The sequence below is a fragment of the Podarcis cretensis genome (assembly GCF_951804945.1).
Source record: "Podarcis cretensis genome assembly, chromosome: 3".
In the NCBI taxonomy this organism is placed as follows: Eukaryota; Metazoa; Chordata; class Lepidosauria; order Squamata; family Lacertidae; genus Podarcis; species Podarcis cretensis.
This window is the reverse complement of record NC_137172.1, coordinates 84191702-84206803: the sequence shown is the minus strand read 5'-3', so window position 1 is coordinate 84206803 and position 15102 is coordinate 84191702. Positions and strand designations below refer to the sequence as shown.

The 15102-nt window shown below is 40.5% G+C and overlaps 1 protein-coding gene across 1 annotated transcript in view; it reads right to left on the bottom strand.

The window, feature by feature from the left end:
• Positions 1–15102, bottom strand: part of IBTK (inhibitor of Bruton tyrosine kinase) — a 49540-nt gene that overhangs the window by 19149 nt on the left and 15289 nt on the right. The window contains exons 8-18 of the mRNA XM_079970385.1: positions 13708–13888; positions 12606–12729; positions 11339–11513; positions 8128–8281; positions 6507–7115; positions 6224–6310; positions 5176–5258; positions 5050–5087; positions 2028–2124; positions 573–674; positions 22–139 (exon numbers count right to left, since the gene is read on the bottom strand). Coding sequence (XP_079826511.1) covers positions 22–139; positions 573–674; positions 2028–2124; positions 5050–5087; positions 5176–5258; positions 6224–6310; positions 6507–7115; positions 8128–8281; positions 11339–11513; positions 12606–12729; positions 13708–13888 — 1768 coding nt within the window. The remainder of the gene's footprint in view (positions 1–21; positions 140–572; positions 675–2027; positions 2125–5049; positions 5088–5175; positions 5259–6223; positions 6311–6506; positions 7116–8127; positions 8282–11338; positions 11514–12605; positions 12730–13707; positions 13889–15102) is intronic.

The window sequence follows — 15102 nt, the reverse complement described above, 5'->3', positions numbered from 1 at the left end:
AGTGCCAGGGATTGCTTTTACCTTGTTTCAAGTATAGCTGCCATGTTTAGAACGATGAATTGCAAGCAAGATTGTTTCAATTGCTCAGCGTTGTACATAGCTGCAAACTCCAGAAGCTCAGCAGCATTCTTCAAAGTAACTGAAATTGGGGGGAAAGGAAGAGAATACATTTCCCAAGCCATTTCTGTTAAAATGCCACTTATCCACAATATAAATTTATAGTGCTTTGCAGAAAATTCTGGGGTATGTACATAGATCATCTGGGGCACTAACAAAGCCATTTGGACTTGCACAAATGGAATGCATTATCTAAAATTCCTCCATTCATGCTCCACAGGTGCATACTGCAAAGAAAGATTTATAATGGAAACATTATTTCAGAAAGTTTGTTCACCATTACTAGGGTTCCCTACTGAGCAATTTGAATGTCATTGGGCCTAAACATTTTATTTTAACAGGCACACTACAATGATGTGCAATAAACAACATCATGTTTTGACATTCATGTGAGCTATCGTGTAACTGTAAAACAATAAGTAGCATACTACAGGGTCAATCCAGTAACAACTCACGTTTTTCGGTAATAGCTACTTCACAGATTTCTTTCAGTCGTAATGTAAGGAGCTGATCCGCTACCACAAGAATATTGCAGATGAATTCCACATTTTGAGATTCTGGAAATCATTGGAAAATTGTATCTTCAGCCTAGTTTCCAACTTTCTCTATTTATTGTCTATCTGTTAACTCAGCCAAGATTACAGTCTAACATAACACAGTATGAATCAGCCCACTCAACTGCAAACGGCTTCAAATGATTAGTTAGCCTGGAATGTGCAAGTCACTCTCTAGAAAAAAAACTATCCCTATTCTGTGTGCCATACTGAGGCTACCGAAAAAGGTGCAGATCTCAGCTTTCTGCAATCTTAATCCAATGCCTTTGCAACTTCCCAGTACTTGTTCTAGTCCTAGTAGATCTAGTAGTTGCCTCAACCCTCCTCTACCCTTTCATATTTGTCTGGTTTATGGAAGACATGATGCCATTTTTACATAATCAGCCATCTCCATCTCTGTCATAAGGTGATTTGGAGTAAGGTGTGGTCAATATGCAGATGACACCTAGCTCTATCTCTCTGCTCCAATTAAACCAGGAGAGGCAGCTGGTGTGTTAGATCAGTGCTTGGAGAAAGCTTGGTCCTGAAAAGACAGAGGTACTATGTGTCCTGATTGCTCGTGTTCCAGGAGGTGGGGAGATGACTGGCAGCTTAGGGGTGCTCCTGAATTTAACACTCTCACTGGAGGCTCAGGTGCCTAGGAGTGCCTTTTTTCAGCTACAGTGGTGGTCCCTTTTGTACAGAAATGACTTGGCCACTGTGCTCCATGTTCCAGTAACTTCCAGACTGGATCATTGTGATGTGTTCTACGTGGGCTGCCCTTGAAGATGACTTAGAAACTTGATCCAAAATGCAACAGCCAGATGACTGGGTGGGGCTCCTTCAGGTCTCATACATGCCATTTTAAAAGAGTTGCCCTGCTTACCAGTTCATTTCCAGGCCAAATTCAAGGTGCTCACTTTAATGTTCAAAGCCCTAAACCACTCAGGCCCCAAATACCTGAAAGATCACATCCTTCCCTAACTTCTCAAGGTGCTAACATGAGTGGAGGGTGCCCTCTTGGTTACTCCATTGCCCTCAGAAGCTCAGGACAGTCGCGGCAGCAGTCCCTTACTTGTGGAATTCGCTTCCCACATAGGTATGTCTGGCGCCTTCATTGCACTGCTTTCACCAAATGCTGAAGACAAACATCCTTATCCTGGCTTTTTACACTTGTTTCGAACTGTTTTTAATATTGTGTAATACTACGTTTTAATTGTTGGATTTACATGACATTATACAATTTGTGCAATTTAATCCATTAAGCTGGCATTTTGCTATTGATACTATTTTCATCTCCTCCTCCTCCTACTACTACTACTACTGTTCCCAGATTCCCAAACATGTAATTTATTCCCATTCTATTAAAGTCCTTACCTTTTACTACAACAGCTTCGTCAGTGTAAATATAATCCAGGATGACCTGCAGGATGTCAGAGGGGAATGGCATTTCCAGAGCAGCACAGCATGATGCCTAAATAGAAGCGGGTTTAAACAAACATTTCAAATGCCAGCCCACTTTAAGATCCAGTAGAAGCTCCTTGTGAACCTTTAGGGAAGTCATCAGATTTTAAAAATGATATATGCCATTACAAATAGTGCATGCAACAGAAAACTAGAAAAACTAATAGTAGTAGTAGTAGTAACAGCAGCAGCAGCAGCAGCAGCAGCAGCAGCAGCAGCAGAATACATAAATCTCGATCCTTTCCAAATAATCCAGATCACCATGTATTGTGTTTACTCTTCTGTATTCTACTATATATATATATATATATATATATATATATATATATATACACATATACATATACATATACATATACATATACATATATATATATATATATATATATAAAGTGTCTTGGTAGCTTTCATAAAAATCAACATACTAAGAGGGTGGGTGAGCAGTGTTTCCAAAGGTTCCCATAGCCAGTGAACACTTTCCCCCTTCAATGACCTCAGATGCACATTTTACTAAAGGATTTAGAGTATGAGTATGAGTGACCAATCCTCAAGGAAGAACACTTCCAACGTTTCTGCATGGGTTATGGTTCTGAGCATGCCTCTTGTCTGGAAGATGATGGACTAGAAAGCCCATGCTAGGAATGATACAATGGCACCCAATGGAGAGAGCCTGACCAAATTACCCACTCCCAACAGAAACTGATAAGGAGGAGACAGGCGAGAACAATACATCATGCTGAGATGCAGAGGGTAACCTCCTCTGCATTTATGCATGCTGGACTTATAAAAAACCTTGAACTTCTCGTGGTGCACAATGTGGGAAACACTGACACAGAGCATCCATCCCTAATCAACTGCTCTAAACAAACCAGCCAAATATAAACAAAAGGAAAAACTTCTTATGAAGATAGCATTCTGCAGTCATAACAGAATTATCTCAAGATTGTTGGCAAATGCCCCATTTGGGAAATAAAGTAGTAAGAGGTTCCATTAGATTATTCACAGCTATTAGTCATCCTCTGGCACTTTCAATATGCATAAACTTGAAGAGGACTTGATCTGACTTAACGTTTTCAACGTTTATTGGAAAAATCTAGTTTCAGATGGACTGCTGTAACATGGAAGGAATTTCAATAACTAATTTCTGGGTTACTGTTACATACTTCAAACTCTAGTATTATGTGTCCACCATTAAAGAGAACAGCAAGCCACAAACTTGTCATTCACATCTATCCATTGCCTAAAGCAAACTCAAACCGGCAGAACTTGCGCAAGTGCTTACTAATTAATTCTTTAAGTGTACAAGCATTACCTGTAACCAAAGAGGTCAATAACTACTAGCTACCAAAAGTCAACCTGCAGAATAAAATATCTACCCTATCACGGCCAGTAGGAAGTCAAGGAGGACAGAATTCCATACACGTTAGATATTTGGCAGAGCATGTGGTAATATTCTGTTGTAAAGGTTCATTAGTTTCTAAAAGCATTTTCTATATGGCAAGTGCCGGGGGCAGGGGGTACTATGCAAAAAATGCTAGCTATTGATTATTTGGATCTTGATATTTGAATATGTGGTATTTTAGGAAGCAACCAAGGCAAACACATTTCACAGGCATGGGTGGGCTTATTTCAATAAGAGCACAAGACAGAAAGACCCAGGGACCAAGAAGCCAATAACTTCAAGAAAGAATGGGGAAAGTTTCTAATTTATTTAGGAGACCACTGTAAACAGATGAAAACATTAGCAGGATTCTAACAACACTTGTAATGTAACCAATACGATGGACAATATAGAAAGATACAAAATATTGATTATACGGTTGACAATAGGACCCATGGAGGGGAAGGTGAGAAGTCGAGGGACTCAGAGAAATCTCTATATATGGTTATGTATTTGGTAATGTGACAATTTTTTACTTGTAAAATAAATAAAAAATTTATTTCAAAAATGAAAGAAAGACCCAGTTTGGACAAAACAATAGGCCAAATCATGACTTGTTGTGAATGAGTGCGTCTGCAGGTTTCCAGAGAGGAAATCAAGGCTCCTCTTCTGGTTCTGCTGCTGCTGCTGCTGCTATGAACCAAGCCATAGCTTGGCTTAGTAGGTCATCCAAACCTGGGCTTCTGGTTAATCTCACTCCAGGCAACTACAAGACATAACCAAAGTTTGTTCTCTCTCTGGGAGCCTGTGTTTCCACACTAAGTTATGGTTTAGCTTAGAATTATGTGCAAACTAAGCCAAAATAAAAGGCTGCTGGGGTTATTTTCAAAGTATGGCTCAGAAATAAGGCATTTATAACTATTTCTAACCTACAAATTTATTAACTTCTGAAGCTGCCTTTTACCAAGCCAGGCCATTGCTCCATCTAATGATTAATCCATTATTGTGTCTACTCTGATTGGCTGTGAAGCCTCTCCAATCTTAGGCAGAGAGGCTTCCTTACACAGAGTAAGACTGATGGTCCACCTAGCTCTGTACTGCATAGAAATTGGTGTGGATCTCCAGCATTTCAGCTAGGCATCTGTCCCAGCTCTATCTGCAGGTGTCTGGACTGAGCCTGGGACCTTCTGCATGCAAAGCATGTGTTCTATAGTCCCTCTAACCCTTTTCCCCCCATTTATTTTAATTAAGCTGCCATAAATAAACCACAATTAAAATACCATCATCGAAACAACATTCAAACTAATGTATCATAGCATAGCACACAGCTGCTATAAAAGGCCCCTTGTGCTCAATATCATTTATGTAATGAAGGGTGCACATGTAGAATTCACTGCTGGATAATTTTTATATTCTTGCCTTCTGCTTTGCAAGCCATTACAAAGTTCTCTTTCGTGAATAATTACTTTCTCCCCCACAATGCCTGAGTAAATATTTTTGCACAAATTAAAGACGAAGGGCAATGCATCCAAGCACTTATACAGGCACACTTACCTCAATCCAGGAGCTGCTCAGCATGCTGTGAAAATAGTCTGAAAAGGAGAGAGACCTCATTTTGACATGCATTAAAAGACAGATCTCTATTAATAACGTGGCCAAAGTACCTTACATTATACCTACCAAGTCTTGCACAGAGCACACATTTGTGACATGGGAATTCTTTTCCATCTACAGATTTCATGGTCACATCGCAGAGGTACGAGCTGCAAAACAATTAAAAAACCTACTATAACGAGACATTAAAATGACAAATGTGGTTTAATACAAACAAGGATAAAGTAATGCAGTGGGAGAATAGGGGGAGAATCACCAGATTTTTTCCAGAGTTAAGAAACTGAACGGTTTATACATATGGGGAAGGGTATTAATGAACATGGGGGGGGGGCAATCTGGCTGGCCGTGGGCATGACGCAGGCCGGGACTCCCCCATGACACGGGGGACTCAACACACCCCCACTGACCACGGGAATGTGCGAGGGCCAACAGCAACCCCGCCCCTCTGTGAAGAGGAGCAGCCTTAAAGAACATAGAGGCGTATGGTCAGTAAGAGTTCAGCATATGGCCAGCTGGTTGGTTCTGTAGTGATTCAGACACATTTACAGTCATACCTCGGGCTAAAGACGCTTCAGGTTGAGCGTTTTCAGGTTGCGTCCAGCAGCGACCCAGAAGTAACGGAACGGGTTACTTCCGGGTTTCGCCACTCGCGCATGCGCAGACGCTCAGAATGACGTCACGCGCATGCGCAGACACAGCGAATCGCGATCCCCAGACGTGGGTTACGTTCTGCTCGTGATGTGAATGGGACTCCGGAACAGATCCCGTTCACATCCAGAGGTACCACTGTAAAGTGATAGCTCAGTAAGCATTTTACAAGAATAGGAATAGCAAGGATTCTTCCTGCTTAAATTCATGGAGGTCTGGTCGCAGACATGTCATAAGTTTTATCCATGTGATAAAATGCACAATTATTCTAAGAGAAATTTTTGAATGTATAGTTTTAAGTTTATTTTACATGGTTTTCAAAAAAAAAAAAAAACTTCAGAAAAATGAGAAGTTGAGATACTTGGGACTTCATACAAACTAGAAGACAGAATTATGTGAATTATTTGAATTTCATTATACCCTATAGAAATCTTCAAGCTTCCATACTGCACCTTTTGAAACTCACCATTTTTTCTGGTTTAGCTTTGGCTTGTTGCCAGTTTTTCTGTTGGCAATGTTTATTCTTCCATTTTCTATTCTAACTCCATCTAGCCTGCAAGAAAAATGAATTGTTAAAGTGAAACAATGCTCCACTGTAAAAAGAATGATGCAACAGGATTAGTTGACAGGAAGAGTTATAGATGTTTATTCAACTTAACCTAAGGATCAACCCGTTAGAAAAAGAAAAAGCACATGTGTGTTTGTGTTTGTTTGTGTGTGTGTGTATAAAAGACTTAGTGATAGCATACCTTGAACTTAAGCTCCCAATTCCAAATTTCTTTGCAGCAACTTGCAACATTTTTATGAGATTCACTTCTTCCCCAACACTCTTACATTTCTTAGAAGCAGATTTTGGTTTGCTCTTCTGTTTTTCATTTCCCATGTATACTTGGTTACTTCTGTAAACCTCAAACGCAGACTTCTTATTAACATCTCCATTGATAGTTATTTTATTCAAGTTTGTAATTAAAGTGTTTTCATTCTCTTCCATTTTTTCTTTGTACACCGCTTTGAGCCTGTGACCATGAATGAGGAGATCACATGTATCCGTGTAAATGTACTGCAGAATGTACATAAACAAATCTGGGTGAAGCTTTTCTATCACAAAGAGATCGCAGCCAACACCATCTTCATCTTTACGATAAATATCAGCAGAATCTATCCAATTGTGATCCGATTCAAAGAGCTTCCGGAAGAAGTCAGAGCGTGCTGCCAAAATGTACTTGTGCACAGGGAAAGTCCTGGAGCCAACTTGAAAAGTCACATCGTGGATGTTGTCCGTAATTTCTGCTTCTCCCAACAATTTGCCAAAATCCTCAGAAAAACTAGAAGTCGAGACACTTGGGATTTCATACAAACTGGAAGAAGAGAGTTATAAGAATTATTTGAATTGGCTTTCATTTCCCTTTCATTTCACTTCATCTTCATGCTCCATGCAAGAAAAGAAAAAGCAAGTTTCTAAGGCAGGAATTGGGAACTTGAAGATCTTCAGACGCTGTTGGACTAAAACATTAATCGTCCCTAACCACTGGCCATACTGGCTGGGGCTGACTGGAGTTGGGAGTTCTACAACATATGGAGAGCTGCAGCTTCCCCACCCCTGGTTCCAAGCAGTATTTGCTTTCCTTCTTCAAAACATTAAAAGAAAGACCTCAAGAGGCATCATCACACATGAGTATGTAGAGCCCCGTTGTGGTAGACTCGTAAAGATATTGGATTCATGCCTGTATATTTTTAACAGTACCAGCAACTAATAGCTGTGGTTTAATGTAGCATATGGTGTTCCATTTGCAGAAGGCAAGACTGGGCATGTCATCCCTCTTTTCAGGAAGGCAAGAACATCTTCATCATAACCTCACGTGTTAAATATTAGTAAAGGACTGGCTTGACCAGAGTATCCAAAAGTACAAGTAGGTCAAAAGAAAGAGCACTGCATCCACGCACTAGTTTTAGAGGCCCTTGTGGTGTGTGCCCCTAAGGTCTGTGAGGTGGGAGCCCTCGTGGCAATGGAACTCCCTTCCCATTAAGTTTTCATAAGGCCTAAAAGACCTATTTGTTTCCACTGGCCTTCCCTTGAGTTATTTTGGTCCTGTTTGCTGAATTGAGGCTGGAGTGGATAATGATATGGGAAGATTTGAATGGGTTTTATTCTTTTGTTTTTCAATAATTATAGTTTGTATTGCTATCAGTTAGTATGGATGGGCTTTGCGCAGGAAAACAGCACCGAAATGTTTTAAAATAAAATAAAAATATTGTTTTCAAAGCTTTTAGGTAAATTATTCCCATAAATTTCAGGTAAATCATTCCCATAAAGGTAAATTATTCCCATAAATTTCAGGTAAATTATTCCCATAAATAGCTGAACTATACCTTGTTTTAGGATCTGACTGTAAAACAGCAAAGTTGCACCCGTTAGGATCAGTTGTAACATTAACAGCTCTGTGAACAAAGGCAAGCTTCTCAAGTCGTATTCGTTCATATACGTTGTTTGTATCGCAAGATGAGACCTCGGTCACAATCTCTGCTGTATTTGGAGAGATTAACTAGTTAGATAATCAGTTGAGGAAACAAATAGGAAAATGTTTTGCTGGAAGCATTGCACTGATTCCACTAAGGTTGAAAGGCAAGTATTTGGCTTTAGTTATACATTTATTGAAGACTACTTCATACTTGATGTGATTTCCAGACAGTACAACTAATTTCATAAGAAGAGCCCTGCTGGATCATAGAAACATCTACAAGTAGGAAAATAATATAGAACACTATCTCATTTAATTGCAGCATGAGAGTAGGAAAAAGTTACAAGTGGAGCTTCCATGAATAAAGACTCTGTGAAAAAAATAATCTCATCATCTTAGAGTAGAATCTTATATCCCTTTTTTAAAAAAAAGCTTCAAAATGTTTTGTTAATCGAATCATACAAATCCACCAATCATATAGTTTGAAGTCTGTACAGTGGTACATACACAAATTGTTTAAACTCCAAACTAATTTTAAGTTTTCTACAAGTTTTGGAAAATATTTTGGTACAGAACATCATTCAGTTGAACTTCCAGCTCTACTGAAGACTATAAAACATCCTGAATGTTGTATTCATATGCAACAATCACTGTTTTAAATTTCATCAGCCCAACTACTCTACTGATAGATCTCTGGGTGATTTGCAATAGATTAGGGGTTCTCAAATTGTGGCTCATGAACCACGGGTTTCATCAGGTGGTCTGTCGTGTGTCTGTAGATTTGTGGTTAAAAATAGGAGGTGGCGCATCTATTGGACTGAATATTTAAACTGATTTAAACTGTGTTTTTATTGCTTCTTGTATTTTAGTGTTTTACAATCTGACGTCTGTGGAATTCCAATTGCTACTCCAATGTAAAAACACATTAAAACTGCCAGTCTGCAAAGACCCTCAGCAATTTTGAGGAAGTTGAGAAACTTCTGAAATACATCACCTCCTCACAAACATGCGCCTTGAACTAAATAAGCTTGGGGGAACCTAGAATGGATTTGTGTGCGAAAGGACTGGGTGCTAAGCTGAGCTCTGTTTTGACAGACAAAAATCCGTTTCTCAGCAACTGCTCAGAGCTATTCCACCTTTTGCAGTGGGCTCGCTTTGGTAAATCTTGTGGTTCTAGTAAAATAAAGCTGATACCACAAGCTGAAGTGTGCCTGCCACCCATGTCTTTATCATTATTTAAATAAGAGTATCATTTCCCTGACACCTTTATGTAAGCTTGCAAACTGTTCTGGTGGCACTAGATGGCACTAGTTACTAGTATTTGCTCTGCAGAAAACAGTGTTTCCTTTTAATAGCAGATTTGGTGGTCCAGTGTCAGCAAGTAGAATAACTAAACACTCCTAACAAGATAGATAATTCTGAAAATTCCCGAGAAATGGAGAAAGAAAAATGTTGCTGTTGGCCAAAAAGAAAAAAGAAAAGAAAAGGAACAGAATACCTTCAAATCCTTTTGTGCATGCACATACACCTACCATAGGAACAGAACATTAGAAAGCCCTGTTAGCACTACAAAAAAATCTACTGGGTAATTAATTTGCTTGGACAGGGTGAATAAGAAGACTTATACCTATAAAATAACCTGATTGAAGATTAAATCAGTGAAAAGAGCAGGCAAGAGAAAATACTTAAAAGCTCCCTATTAGCCTGGAAAAGTCACAGAAGGTAAAGTAAAGGTAAAGGTAAAGGTACCCCTGCCCGTACGGGCCAGTCTTGACAGACTCTGGGGTTGTGCGCCCATCTCACTTAAGAGGCCAGGGGCCAGCGCTGTCCGGAGACACTTCCGGGTCACGTGGCCAGCGTGACATCGCTGCTCTGGCGAGCCAGAGCCGCACACGGAAACGCCGTTTACCTTCCCGCTGGTAAGCGGTCCCTATTTATCTACTTGCACCCGGAGGTGCTTTCAAACTGCTAGGTTGGCAGGCGCTGGGACCGAGCAGCGGGAGCGCACCCCGCCGCAGGGATTCGAACCGCCAACCTTTCGATCGGCAAGTCCTAGGCGCTGAGGCTTTAACCCACAGCGCCACCTGCGTCCCCTCGCACAGAAGGTAGCTACTGCAAATAAAATTTTTAAACCTCAGGCTTTTTAATTCCTCCCTTTGCACGCTTTAAGTGGACCTGTGCCAGTCCTGATACTTCAGTCTTTGTAGTGCTACAGCATTATAGCACTCAGGTTCACAGCTAACAATGTAGTTGGAGGAGAATAAATTAAATGCCCCTCTTTGTGGTGTTAACTCCTGGGCATGGGACTGTCCTACTGTCTTCCCCCACAACAATTACTCTGCAAGAGGCTTAGTCCTCTGTCTGTGGGTCTTAGAGGCCACAAGCTTCTATTGTTAGAAAGCCAAAAGAAAGGACCCCCAAACCCACAAGTACTAAGATCCTGTCAAGCATTTTTTAAATTAAAAAACCATTACTTTGGTAAGACCCTAAAACCCATGCCCACACAGAAGCCTTAAGTCCAGTGCTATAGAAACTTGTTTTTAAAATTCCATTACAAAAGGTACAAATGACAACCAAAATACTCAGTGACGTGTTTATTCATAGTTGTTATGGAGAAGGTGTAGGAAGGGAAAACAACACAAGTTGTGCTAGATTTTGAATGTGATCCTTCCCCTACCCCCATGTTGAGATTGGGTGTGTATGTGTTGTGTGTAGATTTCTCCCCACCATCCTCTGCTGGCAGAGACGAATGCTACTGGTGAGGGAAGCTCTACTACAGCGAAGGAGTGTGGGTGGGAAAATATTGCCAGCAATTCTCTTTATGTTGGCCAGTGGAAATCCGGGCAAAAGGGGCATTCTAGGACAGGGACGCAGCTTCCTTGGATCCAAAGCTTTTCTGTCCTGGTCAGTGGTCGGCCACTCTGCACCTCTGTAGCCCCTTGTTAGAATTCCTGTGTCCTTTGAGTAGTACAACTATAGACCTCTCCTTTTTATTTTTATGTCTTAACTCAGGAAAAAAATATTGTGTGTTCACATTCCCATTTACACTGATCGACCCAAAACTGCTCTCAACTGCTTCCATTCAACCAAAGTTAGCACACTCAAAAGTCTACTTAATTTACCTTTCTTCTCCGAATTTTTGTTCCCCTCCATCCACTTTCCTTTGAAAGCTTCACCGTCCTGTGTAACAAACATAATTTCATTCCTATTTAAAGAAATATCAGACATGTAGACTTGGCGGCCATACACCCATCGGCACTGCTTCAAAGGATTGTTGGCAGATTTCCAGCAAAACACCTAAAGATTTGTGGAGTGTGGGGTAGGGAGAGGAGAGAATGAGAGCAGTTTACACATTTCTGCAATAATTTATCCCCCTGGCTTCTTTAATTACTTTAAACTAAATTCTTTATGCACCAAGAAGCTACAAGCGCCTACTCCTGCTTCCTCAACCTATTTGGGGATTTGCTCACCATCTGTTTTGTCCTCATACAGATGTACACAATTTTAAGTGAGAGTTGTCCTGCTTCCCTAAAGCAGGGGTGGGGAACCTCTGGCCCATGAGCCAAATATAGCCTGGAACAGGTCCCAAACTGAATTCCCCCTAACCATGCCCACCTGGCCCACACCTGATTACATTCGTGAGAGGTATGGGGCAGGTAAAGATGCTGCTGGATTGGCTGTATGGCCAACTTCCTCATGCTAAACTCTACTGTGAATGAGATCCTCAAAGAAAGCAGCTTTGTCAGCAAGTCCCCCACCACCACCACCACCTGAAAGTTTGCAAAATTTGTTTGCTTTTTCAGTCTTAAGTAAAAGTGATCAAACAGTTGAACAGCAAAAGGTTTTCGGTAGACAGAGATGCAGACTTGATCTAAGGGCCGAACTATGTGTGACATTAGTCACATTTAGACAAGCTTGTGTGAGGAAAAAGCTAGAGCAGATGAGGAACGCTTGATAATTTTGTTTGGTCCATTTAAGTCAAGGGCCCTGAATCACACTTCCTGGACTAATCAGATCAAAACACAGCGATGGGCTGAAAAATTGTGTATATAAAATGCATATTTTAGGATAAAATTCATTCAAAAATACCTATTTAGTAGAAAACTATACAAAAATACTAAATTTTGTGTGTGCTTATGTTTATCATTTGCAGAAGATGCAGAAACAGAATGGAATGGACTTAAGAATAAACATTTGTAAATCTGTTATGGACTGAATAGACTGATCTGTTCATCTCTTGGAGAGGCATTACATGTCACTACTGCAAACAAATACATTTGCATTTAGTGACAATGCATAACTAAGTTACATGCTATAAACATAAAGTGGTTTCAAGGTATGCCTTTATACTTTATAAAGTGGGTGGCGGCACAGTACTGGTCAACTTACTCTTCCCGCTTGGTCCAGTGCAAGGATACAAATCCTCTGGCCTCCGTTTTCCTTAAGGTGTTCAGGAGCCACTCTGTAGTCCAAGTAGCCTCCACTAACAAGAACCTTCTTTAGATTTAGTTGCCTGGACAATCACAATACAAAGACAACTTCATTTACACAAAATGCACACAAATCAAAAGTGTAAAGAAAATGAAACATTTACATAAAGAAAAAACCTAACAACTTTACTGTTAAAGAAGCTACAAATAAGCAACTGCTACCAGACTATCACAGATGCTAAAACCATTATATTGACTTTAGGACAAGATTCATCACAAGATTTTACCCTGCCCTCTTACTAATATGTTGCCCAATGGTTCATACAAACCATGTGGCATGTGAAACATATTTGCCACATACATATGTTAGAAAGCTATATTAATAAAGAACAAAAATAAAAGCCGCTTTGCATTGTAAGACATCATAATCTATAAAGAAGCACTGAAAAGAAGCAAAGAAGGAGGAAGGTCAGCATTCAGAGTTTCCACTGAGTGCAAAATCAGTCCAAGGAAATAGACAAACTGAAGAGATTACTATTGAAAGTAAAGCCTTCACCTTAACCGTACTAAGCTGGGAGTGGGTGCCACTACAGTGGTGCCTCGCAAGACGAAATTAATCCGTTCCGTGAGGCTCTTCATACAGCGGTTTTTTCGTCTTGCGAAGCAAGCCCACTGACAGCTTAGCGGATTAGCGCTATTAGAGGTTTAGCGGCTTTTAGCGGATCAGCTGATAAGCGGCTTATCAGCGGATCAGCTGATAAGCGGTTTAGTGGCTTAGGAAAAGGGTGGAAAAAGGGGAAAAAACCCGCAGGAACTCGCAAGACATTTCATCTTGCAAAGCAAGCCCATAGGGAAATTCGTTTTGCGAAGCACCTCCAAAACGGAAAACCCTTTCGTCTAGCGGGTTTTCTGTCTTGCGAGGCGTTCATCTTGCGGGGCACCACTGTACTGAGAAAGCCGTCTGCCTGGTTACCAGAAGGCCCTCAGAGCTGGACCTCAGTGTCCTGGCTGGACTAACAAGGGTAAATTCATAGATTTTTTTTCTGAGGAAAAGCACTCACTTGGAAGCAATCTTCTTGCATTGATAGTCGGTGAGCAAGTAGATATCTCCTCTTTCAGTAACACAAACTGTGGCACCATCACTTGCAGCGACAAAGGACATAGTAATATCTTTGTGATGCAGAGCAGAGACTTGGCGAGGTGAAGTTACACACTTCTCTCCGTTAGGATCTAGCAAGTATCCTACAATGTAAAAGAACACCTTCAATGCCAACTTTTTCAGACCCATAATTAATTGGAGGATTTATGGAGTGAATGGCAGAAAGACCAACAAAATATATGAATGAATGTAGACTTAATTTAACCTGAACTAGCACATAACTCAAAGACAATGTGACAGCGAGGATTTAAAACAGTTAAAACCTTTTACATAGAAAATTAATATTTTTGATTCATAAAACATACACATACCATCCTGGTGCACATTTACTTGGAATGAATTCTTAATTCTGTTCTATTTGGATTTTCTTAGGATTACAGCTTTACAAGACTGAATCAGTTGTCATGGGGTTCACCCATTCTACAGAAAGCACTTTTAAAAAAAGGAATCTTGCTAATGATTCCAGAGCTGGGGCCGCATGCCACTGACTATTAGCATCTTGAGTTAGCATAAGAATCGCCCTGTTGGATCAGGCCACTGGCCCACCTAGTCCGACACTCTGCTCTCACAGTGACCAACCAGATGCCCATCAGAAGCCTGCAAGCAGGACCTCAGTGCAACAGCACTTTCCTCTCCTGCAGTTTCCAGCAACTGGTATGCATATTGCTTCCGATCATGGAGGTAGAGTACAGCCATCATGGCTAGCTGTCACTGATAGACTTATCTTCTCAAATCCTCTTATAAAGCCATTGTTATAAGAATTCTAAAGAGCAGGTTTTTTTCTTATAACACCATCCAAGTTGGTGGCCATTACTACCTCTTACTCGGAGTGAATTCCATAGTTTAACTATGTGCTGTGTGAAGAAGTACTTTCTTTTATCTGTCCTGATTCTTCCAACAATCAGCTTCAACAGAATTCTAGTTTTACTAGATATCCCTTTTTGTATGTCAATAATAATTGTATATGCTTCTATCATGTAATCTCTTTGTCGCCTTTTTTTTCTAAGCAAGAAATGTAAATGTTTCTCATAGGGAAGTTCCTTCGTCCCCTTGATCACTTTGGTTGCCCTATTCTGAACTTTGTCCAATTTTGCAATATCACTTTTTGAGGTGAGGCAACAAGAACTGTACATTGGCAGTTTTGTTCGCAATAGCCTAATGATCCCTCGCATGAAATTTGCCTTCTTCACAGCTGCTACACACTGAGTCAACATCTTCACTGAGCTATCCAATATGAGCCCAAGGTCTTTCTCCAGATCACTCACCACCAGTTCAGACCCCGTGAAATGAAGGTTTA